Source organism: Trachemys scripta, chromosome 3 (assembly GCF_013100865.1).
Source record: "Trachemys scripta elegans isolate TJP31775 chromosome 3, CAS_Tse_1.0, whole genome shotgun sequence".
NCBI lineage: Eukaryota > Metazoa > Chordata > Testudines > Emydidae > Trachemys > Trachemys scripta.
In genome coordinates this window covers 52294062-52308021 of record NC_048300.1, presented here as the reverse complement: position 1 = coordinate 52308021, position 13960 = coordinate 52294062, and the positions used below count along the sequence as shown (strand labels likewise).

General features: G+C 43.7%; 1 protein-coding gene across 1 annotated transcript in view; it reads right to left on the bottom strand.

Annotated features, from left to right (window-relative positions):
* XDH (xanthine dehydrogenase) overlaps nucleotides 1-13960 on the bottom strand; it is a 74630-nt gene that overhangs the window by 17485 nt on the left and 43185 nt on the right. Inside the window, exons 20-27 of the mRNA XM_034764730.1 lie at nucleotides 13361-13480; nucleotides 10625-10721; nucleotides 8459-8583; nucleotides 6504-6637; nucleotides 4831-4918; nucleotides 3979-4065; nucleotides 1120-1311; nucleotides 464-609 (exon numbers count right to left, since the gene is read on the bottom strand). Of these exons, the coding sequence (XP_034620621.1) occupies nucleotides 464-609; nucleotides 1120-1311; nucleotides 3979-4065; nucleotides 4831-4918; nucleotides 6504-6637; nucleotides 8459-8583; nucleotides 10625-10721; nucleotides 13361-13480 (989 nt within the window). The remainder of the gene's footprint in view (nucleotides 1-463; nucleotides 610-1119; nucleotides 1312-3978; nucleotides 4066-4830; nucleotides 4919-6503; nucleotides 6638-8458; nucleotides 8584-10624; nucleotides 10722-13360; nucleotides 13481-13960) is intronic.

The following is a 13960-nucleotide window of genomic DNA, read 5'->3' as shown; positions in this document are numbered from 1 at the left end:
TACTTTACATTTTAAATGTCTTAGCTGTTTCTCCTTCTTTTCTGTATCGTTAATACAAGATTTTTAATGGTGTGCTCTCCATGGTACTAAGCAGCCTCATGTCTTTATATCCCAAACCCCTAACTTTGTTTAACACTGTTTAAAGTTGGACACTGGCATGGTTACATTGACACCTGTGGCCCATTTATTCCATCTAACTGAATATAACAGGTCCATTGCAGCCCTACCTTCCTAGGATACTAATGTAAAGCATTAGGCCAAATCAATCCCTGGTGCAAGTCAATAGGATGACCTTGACCCACTATAGTACTAAGGGTCCTTCCCACGATGGGACTGAAGAGGCTTCAAGAAAAGAAAAGGGGGGAAAAAGTCACACCTTTACCGCATGACTTTGATTCTAAACCACCTAGGTTACTGATTGGACTTTAGTGCCTGGTATCCCAGCAGAGAGTAAAACACCTACCTATTGAATTCATCAATGAGTCTCCTTCTGAGACAATACTTTGAGTTCTCTAGACACTCTTTCCAGCATCTTCGCAAAGTGAACTCTTCAAGCTTTTGGTTAAAATGGGTCAGGTCTCCTTCATTGTAAAGATTCAGCTTTCGCACCTTCCCAAAGAAAGAAATATTGATAGGGCTCATTAAGAATAATGAAATCAGTGCTTTAGTGCAAGTCTTTTTATTGAATAATATCAAGAACAAATTGGACTTTAGTTGTTCCTCCTCCTTTTCTGGCTCCACTGAACAATATGATTCGTTCATGAGAAAACCTGGTGACAAGAATTTAGAGTGGGATTTTCAAGAAAGCCTAAGGGATATAGGAACTCAAATTCCTTTTGGTGGGATTTGGGTACCTAATTGCCTTAGCTCCCTTTGAAAATCCAAGCCTTAAAGCTGATGTTACAGAATGAGACACAACTGAAATGACAAAGGAAATTCAGTGAGGCAGAAGATAATGATCCAGATCGCAATTTGGCCTATTGACTTCAATGGGCACAGAACTGGGACCCCTGGCAAAAACAAACAGAATTCCTGTGCTTATTATCTAGTTGTAGTTGCGTGTCAAATTCCCAAGACTTAGCTAAAATGCTGCACTGTACTGTTTCAATTGATTTGTACCTGCTCTGCTGGCAGACCACACGTCAGGATAACGTCACTCATCCAGCACTCAGCGACCATCATTCCCTGGGGACCTCCAAAGCCACGAAATGCTGTGTTGGAGGACAAGTTAGTCTTGCAAACTGTACCCACACCTTTGATGTTGGGGATGTTGTAAGAATTATCCATGTGAAACAAAGCTCTGTCCATAACCTGATGAAAAACAAATACAAAACGGGAGGGGAGGGGAGAGAGAGAATCACTTAACATAAATCCCATGTCAGATTTTACACGTCTTGCTAAAGCAGTGATATGATGCAATAAGGCAGCAAGGGCTAATTTACAAAAGGAGGACTGCTTTCTGTGTGAGCCCTGGGATGCAAATCACCCCAAAGGAAGGCAGTGAAGGAAGCAAGGCCAGGCTCCAACCTGGACTGCATGGGCACATGGAGTTGACTGGCCCCAGAAGGAGGAGCTTGCTGAAGCTTCCTGAAGGATAGCACAGTGTGTACACACACCCTGTGCTCTATGGAGCAGTAGGAGGTATTGTGACTCCTGGAGCAAAGTCCTCCTGAAAACTCCTCCTGAGATGGTGCTGCCCCACATTGGCCCCTACTCTGGACTGCAGCTAAATGGCACAAACCAGCCCTTAAAGAGGCACTATTTGTGAGCCTGACTTTGCCACCCTTATGCAGGTTGAGTAGTATGTTACTGAGCAAGTAGCCTTGCTGGCTTCAGTGTGAGTAAGGGAAGCAGAATCTGGGCCCGTGAGAGTGAGGACGACTACATGAGTAAGGGTGGTCAATGGGACTATACACAGAAGAGTTTACAGGATCAGGTCCCTTGCCTTCCTTTCTGTTTTGTACAGCACCAAGCACACTGCCAGCACTAGGGTGAGGTTTTCACTCTAGTGCTGGCACTCAGCATAGGTGCAACTCAGCTCCCACTTAAGTCCAAGGGAGTTCTACCATTGACTTCAACAGGGATTGGTCCCGCTTTTGGGGATTGGTCCTGCTTTGAGCAGGGGATGGGACTAGATGACCTCCTGAGGTCCCTTCCAACCCTGATATTCTATGATTCTATGAACAGAGTGAGGCCAATGCTGAGCTCTTTTAAAAATTCCATCCTAATTTAATAACAAAAGACCCTTAATGGGCAATGAGCTAATCTCTGCATGAAGGGCCAAAATCCATGTGCTGTTATGTAAAAACCTGATACAGGCTGTGTCAGCTCTTTTTACAGGCCCAAAGTCCAGAGTTTGGTCAAGAGGCCAGAGGCCCAGTAAACAGTGAACAATAATAGCTAAGAAAAGCAGAGCAAACAAAAGACAACCTTGCTTTTTACTAAGATAAACTTGGTCAGCAAAATGCCAGATGGGGAACAATAATTGGTACTTTTATCTGAAGCTGCAAACAGGCCAAAGGAATGAAAGGAGCCCATATGTTTGTGTCCACTCCTCTGGCAAGAGGAGGTGGCTATACTCTCCCCACACATAAACCTTGAGTTTATGGAAGAGGTTCAAACATGTCAGTATGAGATATGACATCCTCCCTCCTGCTTCCCACAGACACCAGTGCCTGCCTTTAGAAGCACAATGAGCAACATGGAAAAACAGTTTCTATTGCCATATACTTTTCAAGTGTCTTTTTGTTTTAACCCCTAGGTGTGTACCTGTTGGACAGTCAGAAGGACTACCTTATACCTATTAACTAAAATCAGAATTCAAAATATATATTTTATACTAATATACTTTATACATTGTTTAAAGAAAAACACCTGGGTACTAATTGTATGTTACTTGTTAACCTGAAACCATGGGCAGAGACATTATGTAATCTTTGACTACAGGCTACCGTACTTATCTTGTCTTGCTGCTAGACCTATCCAGGGGCTTGGGACCACCCACCCCATCAGTTCCCTCCGCCTATGGAAAATCCATATAATCCTTTGTAATCAATTGTTTGGTAGTGTCTCTGAGCCTACTAAGCAAAGTGACACTCCGCCAGTGCTGTGTGTAATAAACCCATGTGCTTGATTCTACACGGTGTCCATTCTGATCCTTCACTGCGCTCCCATAGAGCATGCCCACCCAGCTCATGATGAGTGCAATGGGAGCGATACTGATGCAAAATGCAGGTCACTCTAAGAACCTGACTCCAAAATTGTGTTTAAAATTGTTGAAAAGCTACTATAGCCCTAAAATTCCATTACTGTACATTTTTACATTTCGTATCATCTAATGTGTTTAAACTAGGTGTATAGACCAAGTGAATCAGTTTTTTTGCAATATGTTGTTTTACTATTTATAATAATTGAACAGATAAAATCATGTCCTAATGTTAGTCCGTGATTGCAGAGTGCTTTGAAAATATGAAGCACCATATAAGCACTAAGTAGTACTATCAATATCAAATAAAGACATGCATGGTCATTTATTTAATTATATATTAAGTATGACTTTAGGAACTACATTGCTATACTGATGATATAGCATCCATATTGCACTGTGCAACAAATCTACTGCCACCACCATTTGTGTTCATCTGTCTTATAAAGTAAGCTTTCCTGGAGTCTGTTGCACCGTCTGAGTTCTTACAGCCGTAGTGAGGATTGTGTACCATGTGCCATGGCAGTCTCTGCTGGAGCTGGCTCAGACAGCAGTTATTGGTACATCAGAATGGGACCATTCTGTCTTCAGTTACAATGGAGAACCAAATGAGTGAGTGTTGCTGGGGACAGCTGAAAATGAATGCAACTCTGAAATGAAATGTGGCAGGCCTCAGTCTCTAACATGTCGAAACACCAAGACAAGCTTCTTTCCCAACATTTCTGTCAGGTCGGTTTCTCTAGTTAACAGCCAGGACATTTTTTCCTACTTACGGCCACAGAAAGATCTTCAGAGTTGCCCCCGTTGCTGTAGTATGACACCTCCAAACTATTGATCTTACCACTCTTCATGAAGCCAACCTGTGGAAAAACAGTCCCTTCAGGTTTAGTTAAGCCAGTTGCTTAAGACCGTACAACCCTTCCTACTGACATCTTGACAAGAAGATCTCACTCCTCAGGTAGAGAAGATAAAATGTCAGAGAAACAACTTTGTTCCAAAAAAAAAAAAAAACCCAACCCTGAATGGCCCTCATGTTGATAAAAGGTGGCAGCTTGTCAGCCCTGGTGGGTGATGTTTTCTGGTTAGTCACAGAACAGCTACATCATAGACAGTACCAGTGGAGGCTTCTCTCACAAGGGGTCCCATCAATGAGCCTCAACCTTCCCCCAGAAAGAACACCTCTTGAGTGAGTGTCGTTCATTCATGGTGGCCAAACCCTCTTTCCCCCCCCCCCAAAGAAAAGTCAAATATAAAGAGAAGCTCAGTGAGGTTTTGAGAAGACATGAGGTAACAGAACTTTACATCAGTGAAAAATCACAGATTCATGGCCATCTAAAGAGTGTTACATTTGTCAATGCGCCACATTCTGTGGTTGCAGTGGAGACAGAACTTAGATACTTCTGCTCCAAAAGCCCAGGCTCTTCCTTCTTGAGCTAAAGGAGAATCTCAGTTAGGTGTCAGCGGTTTAATGAATATGACCCAGGTGAGGCTCTCTGACTCTATCCAGTACAGGTCAGTGACACTCACACTAGCTAATTCATTCCAATACCTCACTACTCAATTACACTTGTTAACGTGATATTATCTAGATAACAGACGTATATTTCTTCACAATATCTGTGTACCTTATAGCGTCCCAAAAAGGAGTGTCTCCCACCAGTAATCAGCATATCCTCATCTCGATCCAGCATGCATCGTACGGGGTGACCAGTTCTGTTAAAGGATACATTGATCATGCTGAGATCATGTTGAGTCTGAAACTTGCTAACTTCTTGGCACAGGGAAAGACTTCTCTCTTTTTGTAAGATTTTTCATTACAACTAAACCGCAGATTGGCAGTGGCTGCATGAGCTAGGAAGTAAATCACCTGGATTATTCTCTTTCCTCTCAAGCAATTAGCATTATTGATGGACAGGAGAGGCTAAGATCTTTCTTCTTATAAAGTGGGGTTTGGTGTTTTATATTCTTGCAACAGTGCTTAGATAGCAGGGCTTCTTAGAAACATGGGCACTAATCATTAAGTAATTCATCATTAATTAACATCCTCTAGCCAGCTTAATTATGTAATGGTGCTAAGAGTAAGTAGCCTTCTGTTTGACAGCCTGGCTTTAGTTGTTTAGATACTTAAGTGAGTTTACATTTCATCCTTTAGGGGAAGAATTGTTCTTCCTTGTCTAATGAGCCTTCTGCCTTTCCTCTGCCTTTTCTGAGATTTCAGAGCAGAAATGTCCAGGGATATGAAATACTTTATGTGGCTTACAGAGGGCAGAGGAAGAACAAATAAATTGTTTTACTGATTCCTCAGAAAAGGCAAGAGATGTTTCTCCATCACAGCAACTAACCCCAGAGGACTCCATCAAAGTCACTGCTGCAGCGCAGTCTCCAGGCAGTATCCTTGGCAGAATGCATCCCAGCTTTATGACGGGGGTTGCAGACACATCTCTCACTTCAAAGTACATAGTCAGTTACAAAAATGGAAACTGTACAGTTAGAGATGGGCCCCCATCAAAGCTCCAGAAACAAAAACCTTAAATTTTGGGTTTGTTTGAAATCCTGATCCAGATTTTACAAAATGGCCATGCTCTTTATGATGGTCTGAACCAAAACCCCAGATCTAAACACCCCTGAATTTGGGGGCATTTGACATTTGAGTTCAGTATTCTGTAGATTGGGCCCATCTCTAGGTACAAACCAAAGGTCAGAGGGCACACAGAAAGAGCAGACAGAGAGACACCAGTGGTGGTGTGGGGATAGTAATAACAGCAAGAATCAGGGTGGGGAACTGGTTGTCATATCCCTGTCGGTACACAGTGTAGCTGAGGTGAGGTTTGTGCTGGGTTCTGAAAGCGGCTGGGGAATCAGTGAAGTGAAAGAAGGGGACCAAGCATTTCAGATATAGTAGCTATACAGAAACACAGAAGGATCAACAACATGGCTTTATTTCCTTCAGGTTCCCTCAGTTGATGTTAGAGATGGCTGTCATCCTGCTGCTCTGCCCACCCTATTCACATGTATTAACAAACCATTCAAGGGCTGCATCTGCTTGAAAGCTATTTAAACTTCCCTTTCCAGCTGAGGATCCCTCAGTGACCTACCCTAGAGACTCTCAACCCTGTTAAATGCCTTTGGGAGTAAGAAGCTGAGAAAGATTCTGGTCCAGGCAGCAAGTGCTTCAGCACCAATCCTGAATCAAAAGCACTCCGACCTCCCTCATCTTGTTAAAAAGGACAATGATATGTGACTCCTGGGTCTATGCAGTAGGTGACAAAGGAGCCCACCTCTCAAAAGCAAACCTTACTTGAATGCAGCCACAGCTACTGCTGTTGACAAAAGAGTACTTCTGGACTCCTTGCCTCCAAAACCTCCTCCCATTCTCTTCACTCGAACTAAAATTCGATTCGCTGGGACCCCTAATGCACTGGCAACACAGTCCTAAAGGGAAAAGGAAATAGGTTAGTCATGCAGACAGCAGTGTGGGCACTGGGAGCTAGAAACAAAAACAGCCTCTGTCTTAACTTTCTCTCTCCTATGTCTATAGCATCAACATAGGTGCTCAGACACTGTGGTCATGGGGGGAGGATCATACAAGGAGAATGATGGATAGATAGATAAGATAAAGCCTCCAGACAAGTTTGTGCATCATCTCCACCTGCAGCAAAGGCTACCTGACCCTCGCTCTGTGTTTTTCAAGCAGGAAGCTTGTAATCAAGGAATTGGAATCTAAAGTCATCTGCCTGCTAGGTTCCTTACCTATCAATAGAATCTTTTTACCAACTTAAGAAGGAACAGAAGAATTATCATGCTGGATCAGACCAGCAAGTCCACCTAGCCCAGTATCCTGTCTCCAACAGTGGCCAGCACCAGAAGCTTCTGAGGAAGGGGCAAGACCCCTGCAGAAGGCAGATGTGGGATAATCTACCACCCACATAGAGACCAGAATGAGATAGACCCAAGATCTGAAGCATGAGGTTTAATATCCCTTCCAAAAGTTTTACCGTAATTAATAATAACTATGGATATTCCCAAAAGCCATATAAAAGTCTAGTCTCTTTTTGGAGTGATTGTAGGGCTCATTGGAGGGACATTATTGGCCTTCAGTCTTCAAGGTTTTAATTTATCCACAAGAATACAAAAGCACAGGCAGAGCCAGTGCTAGCTCCCCCACATTTCCCCGCTTGGGCTGAAGTAGGGTGACCAGATGTCCCAATCTTACAGGGACAGTCCCGATATTTGGGACTTTGTCTTATATAGGTGCCTATTACTCCTCATCCCCGTCCCAATTTTTCACACTTGCTGTCTGGTCATCCTATTCTGAAGGGATCACCCCTACAGAGGAAAGGGTCGTTCCAGTTAATTGGATTTTATACTACCCCCATCTCTGTAGTGCAATTCAGCCTCTGTGCCCATTCAGCCCTTGGCCTCTCTGCTGAGATAGCCAACAACTAATGCAGGGGTGAGCAAACTTTTTGGCCTGAGGGCCACATCGAGGTATGGAAATTGTATGGTGAGCCATGAATGCTCACGAAATTGCGGGTAGGGGTGTGGGAGGGAGCAGGGGCTCCAGCTGGGGGTGAGGGCTCTGGGGTGGGGCTGGGGATGAGGGGTTTGGGGATACAGGACGGGGCTTCAGGCTGGGACCAATGGTTTCAGAGGGCGAGAGAGGGATCAGGGATGGGGCAGGCTGTTGGGGCACCGGGGGGGGGGGGGGAGGGCTCTGGGCTGGAGATGAGCGGTTTGGGGCACAAGAGGTGACTCTGGGCTGGGATCGAGGGGTTTGGAGGGTGGTAGGGGGATCAGGGCTGTGGCAGGGGATTGGGGTGCAGGGTGGGGCTCAGGGGTGCAGGCTCTGGGCGGCGCTTACCGCAAGCAGCTCCCAGAAGTATGTCCCCTCTCCGGCTCCAAAATGCGGCAAACCTATGAGCCTGCTCCCCGGCGGGAGCTGAGGGCCAGATCAAAAGGTCTGATGGGCCAGTTGTGGCCCGCAGGCCATCGTTTGCCCACCCCTGGACTAGTGCAAGCTAAAATGGAAGGGTTTTTTGCAACATGAACACTTGCCACCAGGAACTGGATTGCCACTGGTTACCTAAATGTAAAAGACATTATAGCCTAGTCCCATCTCTCTGAGCCAGCTTTCTATTTTCACACAAGAGAAATCTAGCATCTACTGCTGATGCACAATTTATCCCAGTCTAATAGGAGTGATCTCCACAGCACAAATTCACCATGGACAGCTGGGTGAATAAAAGAAGTTACCTGTGTCTTGGTAGGATTCTGGGTGGACACAAACAGTTCCATCTCTCCATCTTCACCTTTAGGCACGGCAATGGCGCAGTTAGTCTCCAGATAAAAGTGGTCCTGCCCACCAATGTACATTTCCCCTACAGAACCAATGAAAAGGTGTGAAGAAACATGCAGGCCTGTGCTGCTACAGGGCTGTTTGCAGCTCTGTCACCTTTCTGGTCTTTCTGAGTGCACCCCCTCAGGTGGTAGGCCCCATGTCTTTATCTGTTTTGGGGTGGAATGTCACAAGTCTCACATAATTGGACCAGGATCTGGGTACAACAACCCATCTATGACAGCTTATTACCCTGCAGATTCAACCGGACACCTGTGTTTCTTTCCTTCAGGAGCCAGTGACCAGTGATATATAGTGACCAAACAGCCTTCTTAAAACCAAAGTTTTTATTTAGCAGTAGGAACAAAGCATTAGAGAAATGGAATTTTAAGACAACAATCAAGTCTACACACATGGCTACCTTATCTAAGGTCCTACTAACCTATAATGGTTACCCTAGGCAGTCACCAGACAGCGGGTTCCTGTGTCTGATTCGCCCTTCACCTTTGGGAGAATGTCCTTTTCAATCCCTGCCAGAGTTCTTTGTTCTCCTGTGTTTGGCAGGCCATGGCTATTCCGGGTCAAACTAGTTCTAGTGGCTGGCTGGAGGCTGAGGCAGGTATTCCAGCTAACACTTCTGGCACTGTCCCTGAACAGCTCTTAAGTGTTTGCTGATAAGTGGCTATTCTTCTCCGTCCTGCCTATATTCCAGAGAGGCCCCTTTTGAGTTAAATCAAGATATTCATACAGACCCCAATAACTAGGTGTGATGGGGTGTCCACCCCACACATGACTTGAAGGGGTTAAGGTGGCCAGAAGGGCCAATTAACTCCCCAGGCTGCACCTGGAGGAGGAGTCAGGGAGCAGGGATTGATTAAATGTGGCTCAGCTGGACAGGAAGAGAAGGGGACTGTATAAAGCCCAGGAGCTGAGAGCAGAATGGGGCTGCAGGGAAGTAGTCTGCAGTCACTCCCTGGGAGAAGGGAGGTGTGCGTGGGGACAGAGATAGGTAGCCTACAGTTCCTCTCTGGGAGTAGGGAGTTTGGGCTGCCAAACCCAGAGAAGGAGGAGAGCCAGAAAGGTAGGAGAGGCTCAGGGAAAAAGCAGCAAGGTATAGGATATCAGCAGGCAAGCTCTGCCCTGAAAGGGCCCCAGAGTTGGAACCTGGAGTAAAGGACAGGCCCGGGTCCCCCTGTCAGTCACTGAGGAAGTGGCACACACCAGATGGCGGAGAGCGGACTGCCTGGAACAGTTTGCCTTGAAAGACTTTGATACACCAGAAGGGGAGGATCAAAGTGACCTGAGCAGAAGGCCAAGTCATGAACAGGAAGCTGCAGCTCCTGGAGTGAGAGGGGCCATAGGATGAGAGAAAAAGATGGATGGAAAGACCGCCAGAGGAGGGTGCAGCACCTGGATGGAGCTAATCCTCAGAGCAGCCAGGAGGAGGTGCCCTAGTGGTGAGTGCACCCTGCGACACCAGGCCAATATATAATATTAATAAATTACTACAGGACAGCTCCATATTTGTCACAAGACCTAAAGCCAAAAGTCATTGGGAAAAACTTTCAAAAGGGACTATGCCCCCATTTTCAAAAGGGATTTAGGCACTTAGAAGCCTGAACCCATTGATTTTCAAGGAGACACAGGCTTCTGAGGCCTTATCTACATGGAGAAACAGATCGAAATAAACTGTTCCGCAATAGCTCCTTGTGTGAGCACTCTATTTCTGAATAAAAGTCACTAAGTGGAATAATTAATTAGCCTATAGTTAAGTGACTTTTATTCCAGAATAGTGTTCACACAGGGATCTGTTCCAGTCAATTTCTCCATGTGGACGAAGCCAATGTGTCTAAGTCACTTTAGAAATTTTGACATGGGAACTTCTGAAAGTTTTACCCATTGTCTATTTACACAGTTATTTTCAGTAAAATGAAACCTTGCGCCCAGTCCAACAAACTTTATTCACATGATAAATCTTACTCATTCAATTGCTTCTCTTGATTTCAGTGGGATTTCTCATGTGAAGGTTGCAGGATAAGGAGCTGTATCTGTTCGAAAAATAGAGTTGATATCTTTGTGCTCACCTTCTACAACATGATCAGATTCTTCAAATCCTTTCTGGACATTTCCTTTCTCAATCTTCCTTGGAGACTGATAAAAGGATTGTTTCTCGATAGCTTCCTGAGAAAACATAGTTACACATTAAGGTTTCCTGGAAAGATAGTAGATCAAAATATTTCAACTAGAGTGGCATCAGTACTTTTCTCTGATTCAAGAGGAAGTATGTGGGACAAAGCCAAGAAAACTGGCTTGAGACTAATTACGTTTTTAATTGTAAAGGCCTGTTGATATCTGAGTTAGGGCTGTTCGAAAATTTTCCATCTAAATTGTCTTTGACAGAAAATTGGGGTTTCAACAAAAAATTGTGAAGTGTCTGCTTTCTGTGGAAATTTTTTTTTTTTTTTAGTGTTTTGGCCAAAAATAGGAGTTGTCATTTGCTCATCATGTTCCCATTATTCTCTGTGGGCTGAGATCCCAGGCTGGACTACATTTCCTATAATGCACCACAGATAGGGAACCTGTGATGCATTATGGGAGATATAGTCCCATGAGGGATCCCAGCTCATGAAAAGAAAAGGACCACAAGAAGCAAACTCCCATTTTCAGCCTAAATATTGTTTTTTTTTTTCAGTGGAAAATTTTCACCAAAATGAAAATGCTTTCATTTTTGTCAAAAATTTCCATTAGGAAAAAAAATTTGTTTAGACCAGCTCTAATCTGGGCCCTTCCATGATCTGACATTTTTATACTAAAGGGCACATCAATTATTTAATAGCCTCCAAAAATGAACAATTTTTAAATACAGTTTCACAAGGAAACTTCCTCATAAAATACTCAAAAAACATGAAGAGTTAATACAGTAATGTCGTTAGAGGGCTCAATTTTCCTCTCACACCAATGCAAATTAGGAGTAACCCCAATGAAGTCTCCCCAAGTGTGCAATCTGAATCAGGCCCAGAATATTGAAAATTAGCCAAATTCTTTGCTGATATACACCTGGTGCAAGCCCATTGACTTCACACTGACTGCGCTATTTCACAGAACTTGAACCATTGCCTTCATATTAGACAACATGGTATGTATTGGAGTACTCCTAAAATACTCAAGGAGCTGGCTGAGGAGATATCTGAGCCATTAGCGATTATCTTGGAAAAATCATGGAAGATGGGAGAGACTCCAGAGGACTAGAAAAGGCCAAATATAGTGCCCATCTATAAAAAGGGGAATAAGGGCAACCTGGGGAATTACAGACGAGTCAGTTTAACTTCTGTTCCCCGAAAGATAATGGAGAAAATATTTAAGCAATCAATTTGCAAACACCTAGAAGATACTAAGGTGATAAATAACAGTCAGCGTAGATTTGTCAAGAGCAGGGTAACAAACCTTGTGGATGGGAGGAGGGGGGAAGCAGTAGTTGTGGTAGATTTGACTTTAGTGAGGCTTTTGATACTGTCTCACATGATCGTCTCATAAACAAACTAGGGAAATACAAAGTGGGTGATAACTGGCTGAAAGACCATTCCCAGAGAGAAGTTATCAGTGGTTGACAGTCAAGCTGGAAGGACATAACAAGTGGGGTCCTGCGGGGCTCAGTTCTGGGTCCGGTTCTGTTCAATATCTTCATCAATGATTTAGATAATGGCATAGAGAGTACACTTATAAAGTTTGTGGATGATCCCAAGCTGGGAGGGGTTGCAAGCGCTTTGGAGGATACAATTAAAATTCATAATGATTTGGACAAACTGGAGAAATGGTCTGAAGTAAACAGGATGAAATTCAATAAGGACAAATGCAAAGTACTCCACTTAGGAAAGAACAATCAGTTGCACACATACAAAATGGGAAATGACGGCCTAGGAAGAAGCACTGCGGAAAGGGATCTGGGGGTCATAGGGGATCACAAGCTACATATGAGTCAATAGTGCAACTCTGTTGCAAAAAAAAGCAAACCATCATTCTGGGATGTATTAGCAGGAGTGTTGTAAGCAAGACACAAGAAGTAATTCTTCCACTTTACTCTGTGCTCATAAAGCCTTAACTGGAGTACTATCCAGTTTTGGGTGCCATATTTCAGGAAAGATGTAGACAAATTGGAGAAAGTCCAGAGAAGAGCAACAAAATTATTAAAGGTCTAGAAAACATGACCTATGAGCAACAATTGAAAAAAAATTGGGTTTGTTTAGTCTGGAGAAGAGAAGACTGAGGGGGACATAATAGTTTTCAAGTACATAAAAGGCTGCTACAAGGAAAAGGGAGGAAAATTGTTCTTGTTAACCTTTGAGGATAGGACAAGAAGCAATGTGCTTAAATTGCAGCAAGGAAGGTTTAGGTTGGACATTAGGAAAAACTTCCTAACTGTCAAGGTAGTTAAGCATTGGAATAAATTGCCTAGGGAGGTTGTGGAATCTCCATTGTTGAAGATTTTTAAGAGTAGGTTGGACAAACACCTGTCAGGGATGGTCTAGACAACACTTAGTTCTGCCATGAGTGCAGGGAGCTGGACTAGATGACCTCTTGAGGCCCCTTCCAGTCCTGTGATTCCATTCCCAACCAATACAATATCAGAGATTTATTTTGTTTTATTTAGGCTCTTCTACCACACCCATCAGGATAGAGCTATGTCACAAATGCTAAAAACATGAGTGACTTAATACACAACAACAACGACACAATTAGCCATATTCAGGAAAACAGGACTGAAGCAGGCATTAGGGGGTCTTAGACTCACTAACCATACGATCAAAGCTGTGCCATCCTACCTGAATGGTGACTATAGGTGTGAGGTCTTCATATTCGATCTTTACAGCTTTAGCGGCTCTTCGGGAATGTTCATGTGTGTCTGCAACCACTCCACCAATGATATGGCCAACACAAGTGACCTATGCATAAAAAGAGATTCCAATACTCACCATAATAAATCACTGAAAGGCTCACATTGATTTCTTTTTGTGCAACATATTTTTTTGAGCAAATCAATTAAAACCAGCTTCAAGTATAGTGAGAAATATTCTGATTTTATCTACACTGATGTAAATCCAGCTTAATGATTTGTTGCCACCAACCTCGGGCTTAAGAGTCACCCAGACAGGTGGAAGTCAGTAAATACTCATATCCCATTGCATGAAAACATGGCATCTTCTATCATTGGTAACAGGACTGGGTGAGTTTGTTGCAGCTGTCTGCTGTTTAAAGAAGAACATTCAGGGGCAGAAATCCTGGCCTCAAAGTTAATGTCAAAACTACCACTGACATATTGCGGAGAACTTCCCCAGAAGTAATTAACCCCACAATCTCCTGGCCTTTTATATTCCATACAGACAACTTTTTTTAAAAAGGATAAGAAACTACATACCGTGAAA